Raw genomic sequence first — 24,414 nt, forward strand, 5'->3', positions numbered from 1 at the left:
AGCCATTCCGTTCCTTGGAGCAGAGTAGCAAAAGTCGCAATGCGATTCCGACTTCACTAAGCGCGTTTTTTCGAAGCAACGCGCCTTTTCTTTCTATGCTCCAAGGGTCAAGTTTTTTGTTTTTTGTTTTTTAACTCGGATTAAGAAATTTCAGTTTTAAAAGATTTTTTCATAAAAATTTAAAATAATACTATAGGGACAACCAATATATCGTTACAACGATATTTACAACCATTATATCGCGAGATTTTACTGTTATATCGCGAGATTTTGTATTCAATAAATAGTGAGATTTTGACAAATTGAATTTTTGTATTGAGTTTTTTGTGTTGTACAAATATGGATGTACATGTAATATAACTCAAAAATTTACCTGAAGTTTTTCTAGATTTCGTTAATACAAGTATATTAATAAAATCAATAAAAAATATGACTAAGTATAGAAACTAGAGCAATTGATTATTTTTATCTTTATTATATTATAAAACTTTAACATGTTACATAGATTGCTTTGGTCCGTTACGGTTACACCAATATCGAATTTAATATATAATTCTGAAAATAATTATTGGTAACTTCTACCATGTATTTAATATATTTAACATTTTTTTTTATTTATCAAGGGCAACAGTTAATATGTAATGGATATCATATAAGGTAGCGTTTGGTTTGCTTGATTAGGTGGGTTTATTTTTTTAAACCCACCTAATCACTCGTTTGGTACGTTTTTTATTTAACCAAGTCAATCCCTCCTATGAATGATTAGGTTATATCAGGTATGTTAAAATAATACCTCCTCACCTCCTAGGATTATTTATCTCACTCTTAATCCATCATATTTTTCAAATTTTACCCTTCTCCTAAATTCAAACTCATCACCACTTCCTTCCGCAGACCGCCCACCGGCAACCCCCGCCAAAGGCCGACCGCCGCCGCCGGCCACCACCGACCATCGCCGGCAACCGTCGACCGCCGCCGACCCCGCCGCCGCCTCCCACCGATTCCGACCGTCCACCGCCAGCCGCCGTCCGCCGCCTACCACCGCCGTCGTCTCCGACGACTGACCACCGCTTCCGGCCGACCACCGCCGCCGGAGTGGAAGAAAAAAAAAGAGGTCCTTTCATCAAAAAATTCAAAATTATCCTACACTTAAAAATCTTATCAAACAAAATACTATTTTACACCATATATTACATTTCTACTACAATCATTTTCTTTATCATTTATATACTAATCATTAATTTATTTTATCCTTCAAACCAAACAGTGTTTAAGTGTTAAATACAATATATTTTTTGTTAGAAAAATTTTAAATTATAATTTTGAAAATTCAAAGGACAAATTATGGAGGAAAAAAAAACCAAAATTAAATACTTGGCACTTGCAGTTGCTATATATTATACAATAAATAAATAGAATAAATAAGTGACAAATAAAGACTCACATGTCGGGTGGGTCCAGCGTACACGCAGGGAGTGCGCCAAACCCGTACCCGGTTGACCCATTCTGACCCGGTCTTCTCGGTTTCCTTCTACAAGAAGCAGCACACAGTGAGCACCGTGGCAAAAGGCACTGAAGGAGAGGAACGGATTCTTTAGCTGATTCTTGAAGTAAGAATTTAATTTTTGATATTTTGTTAATCTTTTCGATGTCATTGGCTGTATTGAATTTTGTTCCTGCGTAGCATTGATGCCTTCTTTTTTGGATTTTCTTGATAAAACTTATGTCAAAATGCGCCATCACTGGCATTGCGTTTTATAATTAAATGGTTTTGGTGTGTGTTGAAGGAAAGAAAAAAAAATTCCGTTTCTTGAATTTAATTAAAGATAATTAAAATTTTCATTTAAATGTGGAATGTGGAGACTAATGTAAGAAATTATTTGCTATGAAAATGAAGGGTGATTGAATATGTGTTTTAATTATGATTAGTCACTGAAATTTCTGGAAAGATCGTAGCTTTAGTTAATGGCTTCAGACACCCACAAACGGTAATAATTGCATCCGAGATTTGTGCTTTAGAACAATGTGGTTATAAAGAAGTATGATGGTTTACAAAATTTAGATTCGAGTCGGTACGAACCAATATCTAGAATGGAATTTCATGTTCAAATGCAGTTTATTTCAAGCCACATTCGATCTTGCGTCATGTCTTTTTTCACCTAGAACTCTTATTTATGAAATAATATAGCCAGTTAATCTCATGCCTTTTTTATTATGTTTAGCTATTGATATCAAACTACAGTGTTCTTTCCTTGCCGAGTTTATAAGTATGCTTTGAATAAAACAAAAGAAAAAACATAACTGGTGTCTCCTGATTCTATCACCAGTTAAGATTCTGCGACCTAGGATGCATGCGGTATTTGTATACTGTTGCCACCACTTTCTACGTTTCATGACTGACAATTTCTAGTGTTGTCTCATATTGTTTGGCGATATCATTTTACTCGTTTCATGATTTTTGGTTCAGTGTATAGATAAAATAAATTTGAGATTGTGGCTCTCATATCTGTTGAATTTCTAATTATGAATTTTATTTTAAAATGAAATCTTCACCCATGCGTTACTATCCGTGAAGGATGAAACTAGAAGTGCCTTCTTCCAGTTCTTTGTACACTGATGATGACCAGAACAATCTGAACTATTTACTTGAAGCTTTTGGTTCTGTGGTTTCTCTCGAGGACATTGCTTCTGCTTATTGTCAAGCTGGTAGGGACATTGACATTACTACTGATATACTCTCTAGCAAGCCGGACAACACTGTTGGCTCTTCTACTTCGAAGACCCTGGAATCCACAGAGAGTGCGGCTAGTGTATATTCTGGATGTTCATCAGACAACCTCTCAGAAAAAGCTATTGCTTCTAGATTGAAGCCAAAAAGGAGTTCAGCATCAATGGGAACTGTGTCTTGTGTGATTGGAAGGGAATATATTTCCCCTAAACCTCAAGCTAATGAATCACATGAGAATCATAAACCAGTTAAATTGAATTCAGATGATTTTCCGGTGTCTGAGATCTGGAAAGAGAACGAGGTGTTAGAGACGACATCAAGAGGTGAATCCATGAACCATGACATGGAAGAATTTCTCTTTAAAATGCTTGGAAAAGGATTCCAGATGGACATGAGTGTAATCCATGACGTTGTTGGTAAGCACTCTGCTTTATTCTCTTATTAGCTTGGCTGTATTTTGAAGCACTCATGTTTCTGTCCTACCATTTTTGGAAAAAATAAAACCTGGAAACGATTGTAACTTGTCTTTTGTTATGGAACATACAGTTCTGGCGTGATAGTAGTGCTTGAACCTTGTGAAAATAATGGCATCGGTACAAACAATTTGTTTGTGTTGTTTCGCAATGGTTATGCATTGAAATCACTGAGTGAGTGCTTGGAAACTCTCAGAATCCCCATGGGACTCCGTCTCTAATAAATATACACTTCCAATTTTAATGAAATTACTTTTTGCAGTGGTGGCTCGACCTGAGCTTTCTTATGGCATTTCATCAACTTTATATGCATGAATTCTTTCAGTTTTTTCCTAGAGCCATTTTATCCTTTGCGTAAGACTATTTGATTAAATCCATCTAGATGGTCATAGAATAAGGTTGCCTGGGGATTTTGTCACCAGTATATTGGCCAAATTTTTGTCATTATTTTATAAGATTTTTCAAAGTATCATTGTAAGGCATAATATTTTGTTACATCCACTCAACAATGCTTTGGAGATTGTGTTGTTACTCTTAATGCAGTCTCCTTTTTAAAGTAGCAGCGATCTCATCAACTTTCAGGCTATGTATCTTCTTGGCACCATCTAGAATGTTACCCACCTTCTGCTTTCTCTTACAAGCCTCTTTCTGTTTTATTATGATTCTTGTCTCTTAGCCTATGCCCTATTGTGAAGTTAATAAACTGAGTCCATAAATGCCAATTGTGGATGAGCAAGTTTTTTATGGCAGTTCTTACTTTATGTACTTTTGTAAAATGATGCTTTTATTACCACTTTTTGTCACCTTGTCGTCTGTCATATTGTCCAATCATCTATACTTTTAAAATTTTTAGAATTCAAATTTAAGAATACTCGTCTGCACAACCTAGATCAGAACTCTGAATGTTTCTATCATTTAAATGGTTCTGAAGCATAGTTGACTATTCCTTGAAAATCAGAGCTCTGAGTGTTTCTTTCATTTTGATGGCTCTGAAGTATAGCTGATCATTTCTTGAAAGATATTCACGCGAAATATCTGGGGTACAATAGTGCTTTAATTGAGTCTTTCTATAGTTTACCCAAACATTCTTTGTGAAGAGAAGGGATTACCATTTTTGTTCTCTATGTTCATCTGCTTTAACTCGGATGACAGCGGCATCTGATTGTTCCATGGCTTGAATTTGCAGGTCAATGTGGATACAACATGCAAACAGTGAGTGCATTTTTGTTTTACACTTATCACATGCTACCCTTTTTATGATCTGAGTAAATTCAGGTATTTTGGATTGAAATTTGAGAATATGAAGATCGCTGTTTATGCATATATCCAAATTAAGGCGCCACTCCATTTTTATTTTATGAGTATATATGGCTTTATTGTTCCTGTGATATTTTCTATCTATTGGGTGGACAATTTCACATACTTTTACTTGGTTTAAGCTGGTATTCCAGCAATACAAGAACATAATTTATTTAAGTATAGAGGTGTACCATGATTTTCAACCACATCATTTTACCGGTGCTACATTATATTATGGGAAGATGCTCCGTACAATATCAAGCGCATTTTAAATGCTTACTTTTATATTCTATCTTATTATGTGATGCTTCTTATTCAATTTTTCCATATGCAGAGCGTTGATAAACTTCTCGATCTTTCTGCATTGACCCTAGAGAAGAGTGACGATGTTGTTCGCATGGCTGCTGGAAATGTAAGGAGTACTTCTTTAGAAAACCTTCGTCGGAGAATATCATTGTCAAATGCCGGCATCTACTTTTAATTGCTGTCTCATGAGCAGTTTGTGTCTTTTTGCAGGAGTACTAGAACTCATAATGAATTTTTTTTTCAAAGGCTTCTCTTAATGCAAGTTTGTTAGTAGCGTTTACCTCCATTAAATATGTGTAGTGCTCTTTGTGCAGAGTTCCCTAATCATATTTTAGTCACTTTTACCTCCATTAATTACGTAATACGTTAACCAGTTCAATTGATGTATTTAATTAATATGTCATTCATGTGTATTGGAAGCTACTATATGCGATGTATCGCATGCAATGTTCTTGAAATCAATAATCTCTCTTTTCATCATATAACTGCTCCTTTCAGAAGATGGAGATTGACGTAGACCTGGAGTCCATGCAATCTAATGGGAAATCGGTTAATAGTTGTTCTGTGAGGTATGGTGTTTGGGTTGTTTTGGATGTATTCTTGAAGGTGCTATTGGAGAAATTCTGTTTTCCCACAGCATCTAAGATCGAGATAACATTTACGTACTCGATGAAGGTTGTGAATGGAACTAATTCTTTCTACTCTGTTCTTGTTAAATTTAAGCAGTACAACTGAATTGACTCTACCTCGTGGAGGGAAGAAAAATAATGACGTCCAAAGAGAAGTTCTAAATTCACTATTCAAGGTGCCTGGCAAAATTGAAGAAAAACGAGAGTCTGCTCGACCAGTTAGCCTGCAAACTCGGCGATCACCATATGGTCAGGTCGTGACAAAACCATTGGAGGAAACATTTATTGGAGAATTTACTTTTATCACAAGACAACCTGTTAACAGAGGCAAGTACTTTTGTAACGTGACTGAGATTTAAAATATTTAAAAAAAAAAAATTTGTGTGACTTTTAGGTTTTGCTTTTAGAATATTTGGTTTAGTCGTGGCCATTGCAACATAACTTTTTCTTATATTTCTCGCTAAATTTGTATGGTAGTTGATTTGTCTTCGTTCATTTCATTCTAGATGAGTTGCTTCATTTACTCGTGGAGTATTCTCAATTTACTCCTTGGTTGTCTTTTCAAATTAAGGAAAACAGAAGTTTTGGTAAAATTGTGGCCTCATGAGTTTATAATACTATTAATACACAAGCTTACTGAAATAATTCCCTTTGAAAGCTTTAAGAAGGAAACTTTGCACTTGATGTCTTTGATGTTAATTTTCATTATATGTATCCTCTTTCACCGAAGACAAGTTTTTTCTATGTATCTCTAATTACCTTTACATTTGCACCGAAGATTACTTATACCATGTGTTTATGCCAAACAGTTATCTATATTTTATTGACCAAGGTAATCTTAAAATAAATTTTTGATTTTTCCTTATAATTTATATTGAATGGTCATATAAAAATAATATGTTTCAGATGCTACATGATAGACAAGACCAAGATATTTTGTTCTATATTTTTTGGCCATCACAGTCATGAGGGACCGAAAGTATTGAAGCTCACCCTGTCTTTTTATTGTTGTATAACTTCTGGGGCTGTCATACACACACTCAGAAAACAAAAAATCTTGATCCTCCTGGTATCCAGCATATATAAAAGAGACAGAGTGCTGTGAAACCATTTGTTAAAAAAATGCTTAATATCTCTCATTCTTAGTCCAGATTATGCTGCCACTATTAATCCTAGATCACTGCCGTGTATGTCAGTTGTGCATTTCAAAGGAATAAGGTGGCTGTGCCATTTTGCAAATGATTAATTAGTGCTTTCATTTCTCTTTTCCATCTTTGGCATACACATGTTGGTTATTTAGATGATGAAGGAAACAATGATGAATATGAAGAATTGCGCAAAGCTGTTGTAGAGTATTGGACGACAATGAAAGATTACTATAGAGCTGTAAGTTCTCTCTCCCAACTTCCTTTTGCTCATTTTGAAACCCCGCCTTGAGAAAGTGGCTAGTATGTTTTACCCTTATTTTTCTGCATCATAGGGCTATGAAATTGTATTTTTAGATTTAGCCTTTACGAATCTTTGGATTAAAGTTAGCATTTTTCTACAGGCTGTTGATGCATTCACAAACGAGGATAACGAAAAAGCACAAAAATTTCTGGAAAAGGTGTGTTGTTTGCATCCTTTGAACTGCTACTGATGATTTAATTTAAAATTTGGAATTTTTTCTAGTCCTAAAACAATTGTCCCTCATTTCCATTAAATAGGGGTGCATAACATATTTTGCTACCGCATACTCGAACTGTCAACTCCTGTTTTCCCTCTATTTACCTGTTTTTACCGTGATAATACTTCTTTCATTTCTGAAAAATCAATGATCAACCAAGTTAAGTGGTTGCATTGTGTCTTATGATTATAACATGATATCTTTTCCTTGAAAAAAGTTATTTTTCATAAAAAAATTTTGTTAATTCATTTTACATACATCTCTAATTTCAAGGATTGTACCCTCAGTGATAGTGGCCACTGTCAAACTTTGAAAACCCTCTCGATTACTGTAATAGAATTCTTTAATCTCTCACCACCTCACCCCTTTTGGAATAACTCGTTGACACCTCTATGTAGCTGCTCTTCGATTATTCTTTGCCTCTTTGAAGGCTAAGGTTTCGGTCCTTTCGGATTTGAGCTTTTACTCTTTCATGGTGTGTCAGCTGTATATGCTCTAAGAAAACTTGCTGCTAAAATTTAAGGTTACCTTGTTACCAGGAGGCAGAAATCAAGTGACATTGGTTGTACCACCCCTCAATCAACATGCAGTTATATTACTTACTCTCCTTTTTTAAATGCTTCTTGTTTATTTATTTTTTGTGGAGATGATTCCAGGGTCACTTTTTTATGATGAAAGCTCGAGAATCAGATGAAAAATCTGCCCAAAAACTTATTGGGAACAGGTTAGAGGAATGCACTAAAGAGATTTCTTCACTTCATTTTTGTATTGTTTAACTTATTGATAGAAGATCGTAATTTAAAATCCCCTTTCGCCGGCAGTAATGGACAAGAAGAATTATTGCTCAACATGCATTATTTTGACCCAAAGGACGCTGTGAAGCATCTTAGAATTCAATTGACTTCTTGGAGTGGCCTGCCATGTGAGTCTTCGATATTGAAGGTTATTTGACTATTGTTTTACATCATAATTTTTCTTTTTTGCCAGCTTTATCTTGCCTGAAAGTTGTAGTTGGAACCAATGGGGAAGATACCAAAGAAGGGCGGAGGAAACGCCTGGTATGATCTTTTATGTTATGTTTAATAATTGAATACTGGTTGATTGTTTAGTGATGTACATATTTTTCTGCTTCTGATGCATAAGAGTATTAATAACATCTCCTTCTGATGCAAAAACAAATTATCTTCCATGTTTCTGCTACAGATTACCAAGCTTCTGGAGAAGGAGGGGATTCCATGGACTGAAGAAGGGAATGGCTGGATACTTTCAATCCGAATAGACCAGATTGATCCAAAGAAATTAAGCTTTGCTAATAAATAAGCTATTTCATTTCTTGTTTTTCTGGTTTACATTATTGTTTGAGAGATTTAAGACTCTGGATGTTTATTTCCATTGGGAGAGGAGTTCTTTTCCATAAATTCTTCCATTTTTTGACTCAAAATGGTCTTTGAAGAGCTCTTAATTAAAGTTTCTTGATTCATTTGTAATCACAGTTTGTTTACATGGCAGTGGTCTGTTTGTCATATATTGAAAGAAGATAATATATGTTGATGATGCTTAATAATATTGTACTTCTCGATTTCTTGATTTTTACTGTGAAGCTTTAAATTGTATCACGGTAGAAATAATTCGAAATTTCATTTTCTTTTAAAAAAACAGAGAGATTCTGCACACAAAAAAACAGCAATGGTAGGTGCGTACATGAAGATGAACGATCCCTATCATATACATTTGCCAAAAATAAAGTTACGAGCCCGAGAACAATCCGAAGTTCCATATAAAAGTTTTGAACATTCGCGGAAATTACTATTTTAAACTATTAAATTAAGATTTACGAATGGTTGGAATTTTTAATTTTCTAAAAGTAAAGGAAGCTACAAAACTTATGCAGACAAAAGAGAGTTAAAACAGAAGTTGAGATGGTCATCTTTCCAAGTGTACATTTGCCAACAATGTCTCTGCAGCTAATACATGGAACAGCTGCCATCATTTCAAATTCGGCATACATGATTTCACCTGTTGAAGAGTTGGCAATGGTGGCACCTTTCTCCCAACTTGGCACTCCTTTTTTCTTATCCTCCGGTTCTTCACCTTTTTTTACCACTCCAAATTGTAACATCATGACACTATTCCTCTCCACATTTTTCCTTGTCACTCAGGGTCTGATTTTACACTTATTTGATCATCTTTCTTTTTATGAAGCTTTTAATTTTCAGCATGCTTCATCTGGTTCGGAGTTTGATCATGCCTATGATTTTTGCTTGGATTTGGTTTTACAGTTGTAGTGCTTGGATGGAGCGTCTACATTTTCCACTTTAGAGAATTATTTTGCTTCCATAATCTACAAGAGCCTGGGCATCTCCTCCAAAGCATATTCGAAGTTGCAGAAGATAAAAACCAAAGGTGTACATAACCGAGTTGTTAGATTAATCAGAGAAGGAATTCAATCAGCCTTTGTCACCATTACCGTTGAGCTGAGCATTTTCCGTGTTTCTTCATCTACCTCTATATCGTCTGTCTTCATTCTATCCAAAATCCACCCTGAATCTCCGCCGACCCTAGTGTTTGCCTTTATTAAGGCATCATACATATGCTTGCTTACAGGAATCACGGTCCTCAGTGACTGAACAAAATCTTCTACCTGTTCAAATTCACCATTATCACCTAGCCATTCTAATATAGTTGCGATTTCAACAGGTTTTGGTATCCATTTCATGTTTCTTTCTATTACCGACAAAGCTTCCTTCATGCATTCAAATGCCTTTGCCATATTGTTAAAATTTAGATATCCAGCGGAAACAATGGACCAACTGTTTGGGGTTGGTTTCTTTCCCTTCTGCACAATATTTCGAAGCATCGCTTCAGCCTTCGTAACAAGACCTTTCTGACAATACCAAATAAGAAGTATATTAGGTACTCTGAAGTCATAGTAGCGGCAAGAAGAATCCCAATGTTCTACCAATGCCTCCGCTGTTTCGACATCACCAAGTTTCACTAGAGAACTTATCATGGTAATGTAGTCTCTGTTAATTTGCTTTTTACAAGCAATTTTTTGCGAAATCCACAATCTCATCATTTCATCCTTGTCCCCGAGATGTGCATAAAGCGAAATCAAATGATTGTAGCCCATCGCATCTCCATGAATCTTTTCTTCCAACTTCTTCATGTAAGTTAGCGCTTTCTCCTTGTCATTAGCTTTGATGAATTGATAGGCCACTATTGAATAAGTAGCCCAATCAATGGATATGTCAGGCTGAGATTCAATCTCTTCTATTAGCTTCCCCATGCCAATAAGATCAGATCTCTCACCAAATGAATTTATGCATATTCTGTAACTAAAATTGTTAGGAGCAACACCATTCGTTTTCATTTCTGAGAGAACCTCGGGGATTTTTTCAAGCTCACCGGCCTTTTTGTAGAGTGCCATGAGATTGTTGTAAGCAAGAGATGATGAAGCATATCCTTTATGTTTCATTTTCTGCATGTGGAGAAGTGTTTTCATCAAGAGTCCTTCTCTGGCATAAGAATTCAAGAGAGCACCATATGTTTTTTCATCTCTCTCTCCTTCACTCAGGTTATCAAAATATCTTTCTGCAGCTTGAGATCCACGGACTGCGCCAATCAAATCCAAATGCACAGCACGATCGCCAGGAGAAAATGTAAATGCCTTATTAGAACTAATCCACTCAGAAATCTGCAACAACAAGCAATTGCATCCATTGTCAGAGAAATTATTGAGGCTACACATAATTACAAATGTGAAACATGATAAACAAGCAAGTCGTGTTTGAGAATTGAGATCGAACTGACAACCAACATTAATATTGTTGGCGGCTTTATGCAAATCACATGCTCGGTAGATTGGTTACTCTTTTGTTTCTTTTTTTTTTTTTTTTTTTTTTTTTTTTTTTTTTTTTNTTATTATTTTCGGATTTGTTATTTACCATTCATTTTTTGTTATGTTTAAAATATATCAAATTATTTATACATTCAGTACAAATAACAAGACCAAAATGTCATTGTCAGATCCTTCCTGAACTCTTTACACGAAGTAAAATCTACAACCAATCAAGACAAGCAGAAATCCAGAAGACCGATTCTTAGCAAATCAAAATTCTTGATAAGAGTGTATACAAATACTTTGAGGAGACAAACCGATACTTTTCAACAGAAGGACAAAAATGCGATCAACAAGATAAAAAAATCTAAGGAACGAAAATAAAAATGACAGAGACCAAAAACCACACCTGAAGTGCGTGAGAAAAACGCTTGCGGCTTCGAAGATCTCTAATAGTGCGCAATATCTCACGGCTATGTGCCTTTCCTCCCTCTGCTACCCATTGATCGAGAGCCTGAACAATTTCGCGACCCTCTCCGACATGGCTAATTCTTGAAAACAAATTTCTGTATCTTGATGCCGAGTATTTTGGAGCATTTTCATGGGCCGCAGAAGCTGTAGCAATGGAGCAGCAGTGGATTTTGAAAGACAAGGTTTTTCCAAAAGCAACAAGATATCTGGAGCGTGCAGACAGTAAAATCGGTCCCTTTACGGCGTTGAACATTCTTGAATACCTGATAGTGATCGTCTGTGAGAATGGTTGCGAGCTTTTTCTTTTCTTTTTTTTCCTCCCCAAAGTGGTAGGGTTTAAGCGTAGAAGACAAAGTGCTTTGTTAGCAGGATTTCCCAAGGGTAAAGTGCCGTGAAAATCAAACATAGCGCAACGAATGTGGATAAATATAATGGATGGAGATGAGTATGTTGATGTGCAATTCAAATCTTTTATTCATAGCGTTTCGAAGTCGTATTCTTATTCGCAAGAATGATATATTCTTCACATTTGATCATATAGAAAAATATATTTACAAGAAATTTAAATATTTTATCTTACGACCAGATATAACAAAAAAAAACATATAATCTCTTTGCAAAAAAGGTATTTGAAGGTTTAAAAAAACACATACAAAAGGGAATTGGACGGGCATTATCCATTGTGAATATAACCCACAAATGTAGAGGTGTTCCAATCATCCAGAATCATATTTGTACAACTTAAGAATATCAGGTGCAGTTGCAAAAGCTGATCCCGGTTGAGTTCAAGTATTGTAGAAGCTCTCTAACAAGAACTACGTAATGCATACTGCATATATGAGCGGTCCATCTATACAAACCTACACAACATCAAAATGGAAACTAAAAAAGGACAAGGCACAGAACAATGCAGCAGAAAAGGAAGATGGATACTCTGTTAAGTGACTTGTCCAACTGCATTTCTTGCCTCCTCATCCTCGGGCTACCGTTTCCTGGAAAGTGGTAAGAATTGGAATATGGATGAGCAAACAAACCCGAGTCTGGGCTCCCAAAGATTCTGGCAAACACCATTTCACTAACCATGTTAATGGTTGGACTGAAGATATTTGTTGCGGTATAATTACCAAACGGTTGGGTAAAATACTGATGTTGATGAAATGTTCGGTTCTGTGGCCGAAATGGGTTCGAATGGTTCGGCTGATTTGGATCCGAAATCACTGATGTTGCAGTGGCAAGCACGGCATTTGTCCCTATTGCCGGTGGTCTATGGGGTATGGCCAAGTCCAGTTGTGAACGTTTCTTGGCTTCAAACTTGGATGCCGGGGATGTACCACGACCATACAGGGGAACCATTGACGAGGTAGAGATGTAAGATTTACACACTGGACATTTAGGTTGCCCATCTGAATCAGGTGACGTGTTTTGAACCTGAAGCCATTTGTAAATGCATGGCCAACAGTATAGATGTCCGCAAAGTGTGACTACAGGGTCGTTAGATGAATCTAAACAAATGTTGCAATCAAAGCATCCATTTACATTTTCTGAAGCTGTTGCTGATGCTGATACAGAATTCATTTTTTGTTTGAGCAAACCATTCCCCTCGGATCCAAAATTCATGGCAGGGGAATCAAACTGCATAAAGAGAGACCAAGATATGTAAATGTTTGGAACAGAGTGGGAGAAATACAGGTTAGAATCACTAGTAGATTATCTGCATATAACATACAGCACTCAAACTATAGACTGTCATGTCGAATAAATAAATAAATAAATAAAGATTGTATGAATGTTGATGCAAGCTTTGCTTGCACATAGATTATAGTTGAACACGTCTTTACAAAAAAATACCTCGAGAAAAAAGTGTAAGATGCAATCATGTATGGATGATAACAAAACATGGAAACAATATAGTAAGATAACTTGAAGATCTGAAGCAGTCAATTAGCTGAGGCCCAAGATACATTCGAGTAGAAGAATTATATATGTCAGTCTGTGAATTATTGTTTAGTAGAAACTCAAGTTTACTATCAGTTTAGAAGAAGGAATGACGGTCAACAAACATCGTAGGTGATAAGTTCAAGCCTTAAAAGTTCTATAGTCGAGATTCATTGATATCTGAAATGAAATCCTTACAAAAAACGCAAACCTTCATGAAAACCCTTCATGTGCTTGAGTTGTTCTGGATTCCACTATTGCAAAATCATTTTAATTTTTAAATTAATAAAATACAAACAAACTGATGATTTTATAGCAACTGGTAAAACCTAAAATCAGCCGTCCTACTGCTAGAAAACAAACTACGAAAAAATTCAATGATGCAAAAAATTAAGAAATGAAAGAGATGACTTTATCTTCTCCTTGAGGAGAGCCATGTTACTTGATCTTATACTATCTTACCAAAACAATCAAATCATCACAATTCACGCTTTTAAAATACTACCAACCTCTCACGCAAGTATAATACTCCAACAGGAAGAAAAAACAATATTTTATTCATCCATCGGATTCAACTGATGCCATGCGCGATTATTTCTATAACTATGTTCTAGAAAAAAGACATTTCCAAATTCCAAAACATTTATTAGGGACAGTTGCACCAGCATCCAACAGTAATAGATTGTACACGAAAATCACATTGGGTCAGCTTATATTTGAAAATACAGAGGAACTGCAAAAACCTCTGAGGTTGGATTTGAAAAACAACCTTGACAAAGATCCAGGATATATTATTTTTGAGAAGTAAGATCCAGGATCTTTATCCTTGAGACTTCTAAAATAATATTTGGAGAGCCAAATCGCAGAAAAAAAAACTCATAAATCAATTAAAAATGCAAAAGAATCTATTTTTCTCTTATCTTTTGTTGACAGGAGAAGACCTTCATTTGTGAAAATAAAGGGCGTAAAACTTTTACTTAAAGTTTCATGTGAAATATATTTGTACAAAAAAGACTCCAAACCAAAACTCAAAAGATGGTCATATATATTCATGTCCACGCCACATCCTTAAAAATACAGTAGAAAAATAAATAAATTTCTTAAGATACAAACCTTACTTTGATTGGGATTTGAAAAAGAAGCAAGGAAGTATACACCTCTCCACAAACACCATCCCGAAAAACGACTGACGCTAATGTAATAAGCTAAAATTTGGGAAGAAAGCTATTAAAAAAAACTCGTTTTTCGTTCGTTTCGATACATTTGAAAGATTCGTAACCATAAACGTAGTTCATTAAAAAAAAAAATTCAAAACATGAAATGACAGCAGTCCATAACAAGGCAACAAAACCCCAAGAGATCAATATCAAAAAAATAAACCGCCAAAACTCAAAGAAAACACGAAACAGGTAAATAAATGCATAGATAAAGATATTGAGAATTCCAGAATACTAAGAAATAAATCGTACCAGGATAAACGATTGGAAAAGGAAAATATCGAGGGAGAGAGTACAGCTGCAGCAATGTATATGGTATAGAGATAGAGAAAAAGGAAACGGTACAACAATGGCGGATAATTGATCAGTTGAGGGTAATGGGGTTGGAGAAAGAGATTCGCACCGTATAAAGCGGCTGGTTCCCTGGCTCCCTAGGTAGACCGCGTTGTAGGATATTCATTTGCTGAAGAGACTACATCACACGCGCCATTGGAGGTTCCGCCAATCAATCTTTGGCACTCCAATTTGCAAACAATTAAATGTAAAAGACTTTTTGTCCATATTTTATCTATATCTATATCTATATCTATATGTTATATTAATTGTGAGTACATGATAATAACTATTTAGAGAAGATATCAATTTTTTTTATTTTATCTTTATATGATATTAATATTACACTTTTGTTTTTTATTTTTTGTTTTGTTTTAATTTAAACACACATTTTTATTTTTATTTATTTTTATTTCAACAATTCACATATCAATTTAGTCCCTCCATAATTTTGTCAAATTTCACTTTAGTCCATCGATAATAATAAAAAAGATTGTACATACACGCATCGCATGTGCATAGTAACTAATACTAATAATTAATAATTAGGGGTAGACAGTGAGGGCACGAATCAAAAATCAAATCAAACCCAACTCTAAATATTACATTGTCGATTTAGGCTGCAACGATCAAACTTTTAACTTTTAGTTTTAATAACACTAAATTGGAATAACAAAGTCTGTATTTTCACAATTTATATTTTTCAATTCCAAGAACTGTAACGTCGCTGTCATATATTACATTGTTAAATTGTTTGGTACGTTTATTGATATCGACATTTGCCTATCTACAATGGTTAGTTTTTGATGTTGCTGAACTACTAGGGCAGTTAGGAGATGGGATCTTCACTTGGAGAACTCAAATCAGACCTTCGAATTTTGGAAGCACAAACAAGAATGTTAGAAGGGGGCTGGAAAGTGGTTTCGGCGTAGCACTTCCGATGCTTAAATCAGATAACATAAAATTGAGAATACTGTGTGTGCTCAGAGAGAGTGAGTATATGAATGAATAAACAATGAATAAAACCTGATATTTATAAGAGAAGAATGAAGTTCTGATTTGACAGGTCTAGATTCTCAGAATCTCGAACAAGATTAGATTAAACTTTTGTGGACTTTATTTATGTGAACTACACGTTAATGTATGAGTAGAACCTCACTTAGGCATACAAAATTAAGCTAACATCTTCTATAATAGTTGACATACCCAAAAAACTAACACAAAAAATTAAGGGTCCTTCTATTATCAATGGTTACAAATTTATTTAACATAAAAAATTTTATGAGACGATATTAAGGTGTTCCACGGTTTACAAAATTTGAAATCAATCGTACAATTTTAAAATTTTGAATCGACATTGCTATTAATAGTTTTTTTTATTTAATAAGACGACTAACATTTGAGTGTATATATTTCCCGATTATTATATGAAATATTGTTCATTGTATTGTGCTTGACGCTAATTACTTCTTCCATCTTTCTATATTTAGTTTAGTCTAATTGCTCAAAATATGCCTGTTCTCGTGATTTTTTAATGAATTAAATTTGACCCATCATATGTTTGGTTCGCCACTCTCCAATTTTTTTCTTTTTTTAAATCTCAATTGCGTGAACTTTTCATTTTTGTCTTCTTTCTGGTTTGATTGAGTTTAATGAAGATATTATACTTTATTTGAAGATCATGTTTCATGCATAGACTGGAATCTACATTGCTAGGCTAAACAATGAGTTTAGTCTTTCACACCATGTTTTCATGCTTTCCTTAAACAAATTTATTATCTGCTAGATTTTAAATTATTGATATCCCTGACTCATTATCAGACAATCACTTATTCACAAACTTCGTACGGGACTAATACTTTGCATTTCCCATCTCATGGAAAATATAACCGATTATTTTGGTTTAATGATAAGTAACAGGTTTAAAATAACTCAAGCACATGTATTAATCACAACATCTACATAGTAAAAAATAAAATTCTGATAAATTTTTTAAACCTCGCCATTACATATTGTGCAAAAACTTCTATAAGATAGTCTAACAGGTCAATTTTATAAGATATATCTTCTGTCTGACTCAATTCATAAAAAATTATTATTCCGTCTCATACGGGAATTATTATTTATTATAACAATTTTATTCAACTTGATAGAAAGATTTGTTATAATTAAACTCGAACTCAATAGATAATCTCAAACTTGAGACTTATGATAAATGGACATTTTAATAAATTAATTATTATGTATATTTTAGGGATTTTTCGATGTATATATACACATAGAAAACTCCCTAAAAATTCATTTTTTTTAATTGCACAACGAATTGAATCTTAAAAAAAAAAAAAAAAAAAAAACTAATTGATTCCTCAATGCCATGAGGAGTGGATAAAGATGAAATGGGCAGAAGCCTTCCATTGGGTCCCTTTAAATCTTATCCATCCGTAGCTTCTCTTTATTTATTTTATTCTCAAAGTCACTCCATCAAATTGTTCTGCCATGCCACGGATGAAGCGTAAAATTGTTATCAAAGAATATCAAGAGATTAAATTAATCAGTATAAACTTTATATATTTGACATAAAAAAATATTATTCAAATAAAAAATTCATATTACAAAATTGACTCATGAAACCATCTCATAAGAGTTTTTATTTATATATATAAGTATTATTTGTTAACTACATGTGTGAATTTTTTAAGTAGATTAGATATTATAATTATGAGTAAATTATGTGAAAATATCATTTATCTAAATGAATAAGTTATTTTCGTAAAAATTAATTAGTAACATAAAGCCAAGCCACCAAGAGCATCAATCTTTATATACAATATATGTGAATTAAAACTACTAGCAAACGACGAAATAATTATTATTATGTATATAAATCATGATCATTAATAGATTTAGTTGTTTTATAAAATTTTGTTAGTCTTGATTATTATTTGGATAAAGATAATGAAATTACATTAAATGTGTGATTTGTAGAGATAATACGTGAATTTTTGAATGTTTGAAGTAGAGTAAATTACATTTAAAAATATTATATTTTTAAATGAATAAAATATTTTCATAAAAACTAATTAATATCATAAAATCGATCCACTATGAGGTTAGATAAGGTTGAACAAAGGAGTCAACCACAACATTAAACAATTAATAAGTAGTCCAAATATTTAATACGTCATCATGCGTAGAAACAAAAAAATATCGTGGATTTTTTCAGTTTTCCCCCCAAAAAAACAGAAAATTGGATTCACGGGCCTCGCGTGATCTCCTCCAAAAGATCACGAAAATTATGATTCCTCGAAAATTAAAAATTATAAGCCTTTCTTTTTTCATATTAATTACGTGAAAATATTGACACCGGACTTTGTCTTAAATGGTCTCAACCACGTTCTCCCTTTAAATAACTTAAGTTCGAGCCCTCTCTACCCCATAATTTAGGAAATACCACCCCATAATTTAGGAAATAAAAAAAAATACGTGAAAATATTAAATTTAAAAAAAAAAAACCTTTTAAGATCCTCCAAGGTGATAAATTTTTTTGGTATCTGATTTTATTGATCCATGTCATTAACTATCTAAGGCTTGCATTTTCTTTTCTAAAACTATCTCATGTGTATGCTGTGTTCATCATAAAATATCCGTAGTTCTTTGGGCGTGGTGTGTGACTATAGTTGAAATATTTATCGAGTAATTTTCGTTAACTTTCTCTATGTTTTATATATTTGACACTCATCTCCATTGAAATGTTATAATTTTTATATTTGATAATGAATATAACTGTCAGAATATGAATGCAAATAACTTTATACTTATCTATTATAAAAATTTTTTTTATTTTCAAATTTAATAATTATTTATTTCTATGTTTGATGAGTAATGACCCAATTTAATTATTCAATTCATTATTGAGTCCTAAATTAATTATAAAAGCTGAAACCCGTTATGCACTACAAAAAGATCTATAAATAGGGGAGGATTCTCATTATTCAAGAAGTGGATGATTTTATACTTAAAAATTTTTAGTTCTTAAATAACATCTTTAAATTATTTTCTAACTTGAACGTCGGAGTGTCTATGTCGAAAAAACCCCGACCCCGACCCCGGCGCCTCTGACGTTTGTTTATGACACATGTGATATCCCACAAAGATTTCTCTCCACTAGTTACTTGGATTCGTTTACGAGCTAGCTGTATTATCTTTTTAAGATTACTTGGATTCATTTACAAACCTGCAGAGTAATCGGATAATCACAATTTTTGATTACATCAAAATTTTTAAATTTTTGAATGAATATATCACTCATAATAATAATAAAAAAAACCTCTAATAGGTTTATACATAATGATTGATGACAGGAATATTAAATTCAGCCAACCACTGTTTAACAAACAGGAACGTCAGTCTTATCCAAAGTCAACACAAAAATTTGATAAAATCCATGTATCCATATAAAGGGAAAATTGGAATCAGTGAAGATACAACTGTTCAAATATTCAATCTTTAAATAATAATTTATAAATGATATCAAATCATCGCGCAAATTTTATTCAATAAAATCCTTGGATCAACATTCAACACCATCGCCATTCTCAAGAAACTGATACCGCTACCAAAATGTCCGGGGAAGATGTATTCGTTGGTTCGATCGATCAAGGCACCACCAGCACAAGATTCATAATCTACGATCGGGCCGCGCAGCCCATTGGATCTCACCAAGTCGAGTTCACCCAGTTCTATCCTCAATCTGGGTAAATTCTTTTAACTTTAAATTGTTTGAAGATTGCATTTTTTTTTTAATTTTCTCGTGGTTTATAGCTGTTTTGTTTTCTGGGTTGTATGCGTTTTTCTTTGAATAAACAGTTTTGGTAACTGATGTATTTTCAGCTAACAAATCCAGTTTCAGAGGCCTGTTAATAAGAGCATATGTTTAATATAAATTAATGAACTTCGAGTAGGAAGTACCATTGTGGTTGATTTTGAGTATTTTGTAGATGGGTTGAGCATGATCCAATGGAGATTCTCGAAAGCGTGAGACTCTGTATTGCAAAGGCTGTTGATAAAGCCACAGCTGCAGGCTGTAATGTTGACAGTGGATTGAAAGCCATCGGTCTTACGAATCAGAGAGAAACAACTGTTGTTTGGAGCAAATCCACCGGCTCCCCTCTCTACAATGCTATTGTTTGGATGGATGCACGTACCAGTTCTATCTGCAGGTAATTCTTCAATTTTGGATCAAAGATATAATTACTTTTAGCCTACTTGTTGTTCTTTTGTTGTTTAGCGATAGTATCCGAATTGGGCTATGATTACTTCTGTCATCTTGGTGTTGAGAAGTGTGTTCTGAAGCTTTTATTGGGAAAAAAGCATAAATTTTCATTCACTAGCATTTCTTTGATTAATTACCATATGACGGACTTTGTATCGTGAAGCACCACTGAGTGAAAAGAGGCTGGTCATGACTCGTGGAAGTGACCCTGAAGAAAAAATTCATGTGTGATTTGCCAAATAATTTTATATTTTCATGTCAAATAGATTTCCATTTCTGGATTGCATAGTTCAGAACCTTTATTGTTAGATGACACTGGTGTGGGATTTCTTTTTTGTATTTTTCTTCTAGAAAATTGGAGAAAGAGTTACCAGGTGGAAGAACTCATTTTGTAGAGACATGTGGTTTGCCAATAAGCACTTATTTCAGTGCTTTGAAGCTGTTGTGGTTGTTGGAAAATGTGGAAGCCGTAAAGGAGGCGGTGAAACGAGGAGATGCATTGTTTGGCACCATAGATACATGGTTGATTTGGAATTTGACAGGAGGAAAAGAAAATGGTTTGCATGTCACTGACGTGTCAAATGCTTCCAGAACCATGTTAATGAACCTCAAAACACTAGATTGGGATAAACAAACTTTGAATACTCTGGGGATCCCAGTTGAGATCTTGCCTAAAATTATCAGTAATGCTGAGATAATTGGGGATATAAGCAAAGGATGGCCGATACCTGGCATCCCGATTTCTGGATGTCTCGGTGATCAGCATGCAGCAATGGTGGGGCAAGCATGCCGGAAAGGCGAAGCTAAAAGCACATATGGGACCGGGGCTTTTATACTTCTTAATACCGGGGAAGAGATAGTACAGTCGAAACATGGGCTTCTAACGACCTTGGCTTATAAACTCGGGCCAAAAGCCCCCATAAACTATGCACTAGAGGGCTCGATTGCCATAGCTGGTGCGGCAGTTCAATGGCTTAGGGACAGTCTAGGCATAATCAAAACTGCTAGTGAGATTGAGGAGTTGGCTTTGCAGGTTGACTCATCTGGGGGGGTATATTTTGTACCTGCATTTAATGGTTTATTTGCGCCATGGTGGCGTGATGATGCTCGTGGGGTTTGTATAGGAATCACTAGGTTTACAAACAAATCCCACATTGCTCGAGCCGTGCTGGAGAGCATGTGTTTTCAAGTGAAAGATGTGTTGGATTCGATGAACAAGGACGCTGGAGAGAAGGGCGAGGCTGAGAATGAGAAAGGAGAGTTTTTACTTAGAGTGGATGGTGGTGCCACCGTCAACAATTTACTGATGCAAATTCAGGTATTACCTTCTTGCAACTCTGGTTCCTAACGGTTTCTTTAGGACACAGTTATGAAATCAATTCCTAAAAGTCTGGTTTTGAGATGTACAGGCGGACTTGATAGGAAACCCAGTTGTGAGACCAGGTGATATAGAGACAACTGCTCTTGGGGCGGCTTATGCTGCTGGATTAGCTGTTGGTGTTTGGACTGAAGACGAAATATTTTCTTCAGGCGAGAAGGCAAAAAAAGACACCAAGTTTGTCCCCATCATGGATGAGGAATTGAGGAAGAAGAAGGTGGATTCTTGGTGCAAAGCAATTTCAAGAACTTTTGACTTGGCTGATCTTTCTCTGTAATTTGAATTGCTTCATTCCACGATCTCGTTTGATTTATCTATTCTCTTGTTTATTTACATCCCAAAAGATAGTTATATTTCATGGGAAATGGAGAAATAAAGGATGCGACTACTTCTGCTGATGCATTTCGTGAAATTTCTTGTTCCTTTGGATATAAAGCATTTAATTACTTTCTTCAAGACCTGACTTGCATCTTTTGTAATACATGCTCTTCATTTTACCTCTGTCTATTTTCGGTTCAATTTTTTTTGAAGAGATTTATGATATCGTAACGAGGTTCTTAACATTGTACTTTTATATATGTTACATTTTTTTTCCCAAAATTGTTTTTGGATAATGTTTGATAATAAAATTTTATATCTGTGAGCGATAAGTCCTAATCATAAAAATCAATTGCTAGAACCGTGGACGAGCAGCCGATAGACTTTAATTACTATGTTGAATGAATAGATCTTTTGTGAGACGATCTCATATATTTTTAGTCTTGAGATGAATCAACTCCATACAAATTTATCATAAAAATAATATTTTTTTTATAAAAAATAATGTTTGTAGCAATAATCATGATGCACTAAAATTCAACCAGACGTCCTCGAATTAGTGCAAAATCGCTAGGAAAGGATAATAACGTCACAAATAGTCATCAATTGAGATACGGTAAAATGGCTTAATGAATAAAATAATCTGCATTTTCTAATATATCTATACCATACATTAATAATATCTAGCTTATAATCAACAAACATGGATTGCATAGGATAACCCTCATCTCATAGATATTATATTTTGTTGTTTTCCTAATTAAATATATAGGACTTTCTTTTTTGGGTAAATGGTCTTTAAATATATTATGAAGTATATTGATTTTTTTAAAAATAATAGACTTTTGTGCTGATAGATTTATTTTAGAAAATTTTTATTTACATTTGTAAATTTTTTCATAGAACTTAGTTAAATATGTAATTTATAATTATGGTTTTTTTAAATTTCTTTGAACTAACCGATAATAAATTTTATTTAGTTAAAATTTTTTATTTTTCAATATAAATATTTTTTAAGTATTGACTTAATTTACGTTGATGATAAACAATTCAATATGTTTAATCATATATGTACACACATGTGAATAAAAAAATTTATATCTTATGTATGAATTTTGTGTTATAATCAAAATTAAGAAATAGATTAACTAAAATTATAGAAAATAATTAAACATATTATATAATAATTAATTTAAAAAACTAAATTTACTTATTTAAAATAATTATTATTATTTTCAATTTATGAGCCAATAAAATATTATAATTTTCTGTTATCTAGTGTAATAAATTTTTATTAATTTTTTTAATAAATATAATTTTAAATTACACGAAATTTCGTGACCAGAACTCGAAAAATAAAATGAATAATATTAATAATTTTGATTTTGAATTATTATTAGCAATAAAAGAAATATGCCTTTAAAAAGTCCAAAGGAAAAATGTATGGAGGAGAAAGAATTAATTGATTAGTATTTGTATTGATATTATTTTTTAATATTAATGAAAATGAGTATGTGAGTTTGAAATATTTCTCAATTAAATGTTTATTCAAGTCTTGATTTACATTTTATAATTGTACCTTATGATTTAATTCTTTTACTTAAAAGAATTTCATGAATTTGTTAAAAATCTATTGACATTTTGAACGCCTCTAGACTTTTGGAGAGTAGTCTACAAAAATTTATATTGGATACTTCTACTTTTATAGAGTATATAAAAAATATATATATTGAATACCCGTGAACATTTAAACTCCACAAATGTCACTAAAAATCTAGAACCAATACATCTTCTTATATTTTGGAGTTAGTCTTTAACATGAAAAAAATATTTATGCACTCCCAAATTTGTACAAAAAAATTTAATTACTTTCGGAGCTTACATGTCTTTTCACGAATAAAAATCGATACAAAATATTAAAATTATATTAATGATATATAATATTTTAGTATCAATTATTCAGATATGGTATGAAAAATAAAATTTTGAATATTAATTGATTTTTTTTATATCAATATCAACACTTACCATACATCTTCGAGTACTAATTTAAGAAATGTTTAAGTAAAAAATATTAAATCAACATATAGATCAGACATCTTCGAGTACTATTTTATGATATCAATAAACTCAAATTGGATACAAAATGATGATTTACACTTTCAATTTTAGAGAAATGATATGTAAAGCACAATACATGTCAAATATTTTTATACTCCGTACACCTCTTTTTATATAAGATTTGAAATAGTTGGTACTAAAACTTATAAACATACACTATATATTAAATTATTTGTGCATATTTTTTACATTGCAAAGGACATATAGGCCCATAGAGTGCAAGAAAAATTTCCTTGTGAATCAGGTAGTGCAGAAAACATTTTCTTACTTACAGGGATTGACCTCAAACTTCGGGGTGTACATGAAACAGAAATATTAAATTAAATCCATTTGTTATTTTAATTTCCTCTTCTCGAATTCATTTACTGGTCATCAGACAAAAGCAAAGCATTTTCTTAACAATTCCTCCAGGTAATATATAACTTGGGCT

At 33.4% G+C, this 24,414-nt stretch overlaps 4 protein-coding genes across 6 annotated transcripts; 2 read left to right on the plus strand and 2 right to left on the minus strand.

The window, feature by feature from the left end:
• The first annotated feature begins 1,425 nt into the window (after nt 1-1,425).
• On the plus strand, nt 1,426-8,688 carry LOC140968868 (putative nuclear RNA export factor SDE5). Its single transcript, XM_073430006.1, has 12 exons — nt 1,426-1,610; nt 2,576-3,144; nt 4,388-4,413; nt 4,835-4,912; nt 5,305-5,375; nt 5,533-5,762; nt 6,736-6,821; nt 6,985-7,041; nt 7,758-7,825; nt 7,923-8,023; nt 8,089-8,159; nt 8,305-8,688. Exons 2-12 carry the CDS (start codon nt 2,577-2,579, stop codon nt 8,419-8,421), a joined length of 1,473 nt encoding a protein of 490 aa, XP_073286107.1. The 5' UTR covers nt 1,426-1,610; nt 2,576; the 3' UTR covers nt 8,422-8,688.
• Nucleotides 8,689-8,851: 163 nt separating this feature from the next.
• On the minus strand, nt 8,852-11,921 carry LOC140968865 (pentatricopeptide repeat-containing protein At4g21705, mitochondrial-like). Its single transcript, XM_073430000.1, has 2 exons — nt 11,349-11,921; nt 8,852-10,795 (listed from the first exon to the last, which is right to left on the minus strand). Exons 1-2 carry the CDS (start codon nt 11,814-11,816, stop codon nt 9,545-9,547), a joined length of 1,719 nt encoding a protein of 572 aa, XP_073286101.1. The 5' UTR covers nt 11,817-11,921; the 3' UTR covers nt 8,852-9,544.
• Nucleotides 11,922-12,064: 143 nt separating this feature from the next.
• On the minus strand, nt 12,065-15,001 carry LOC140968866 (E3 ubiquitin-protein ligase RMA3-like). 3 transcript variants are annotated; one of them, XM_073430002.1, is made up of 3 exons: nt 14,815-14,860; nt 14,464-14,550; nt 12,065-13,042 (listed from the first exon to the last, which is right to left on the minus strand). In XM_073430002.1, the coding sequence occupies exon 3, from the start codon at nt 13,025-13,027 to the stop codon at nt 12,293-12,295; it is 735 nt and encodes a 244-aa protein (XP_073286103.1). In that variant the 5' UTR covers nt 13,028-13,042; nt 14,464-14,550; nt 14,815-14,860; the 3' UTR covers nt 12,065-12,292. The 3 variants fall into 3 exon arrangements, with proteins under 3 accessions (XP_073286103.1, XP_073286104.1, XP_073286102.1); XM_073430003.1 differs by having other exon boundaries at nt 14,459-14,550; nt 14,815-14,853; XM_073430001.1 differs by lacking the exon at nt 14,464-14,550 and having other exon boundaries at nt 12,133-13,042; nt 14,815-15,001.
• A 4,359-nt stretch (nt 15,002-19,360) lies between these two features.
• On the plus strand, nt 19,361-21,947 carry LOC140968883 (glycerol kinase-like). Its single transcript, XM_073430021.1, has 4 exons — nt 19,361-19,649; nt 19,893-20,114; nt 20,519-21,485; nt 21,577-21,947. Exons 1-4 carry the CDS (start codon nt 19,516-19,518, stop codon nt 21,820-21,822), a joined length of 1,569 nt encoding a protein of 522 aa, XP_073286122.1. The 5' UTR covers nt 19,361-19,515; the 3' UTR covers nt 21,823-21,947.
• The last annotated feature ends 2,467 nt before the right edge of the window (nt 21,948-24,414 follow it).

The sequence above is a fragment of the Primulina huaijiensis genome, unplaced genomic scaffold (assembly GCF_012295235.1).
Source record: "Primulina huaijiensis isolate GDHJ02 unplaced genomic scaffold, ASM1229523v2 scaffold38229, whole genome shotgun sequence".
Taxonomy (NCBI): Eukaryota; Viridiplantae; Streptophyta; class Magnoliopsida; order Lamiales; family Gesneriaceae; genus Primulina; species Primulina huaijiensis.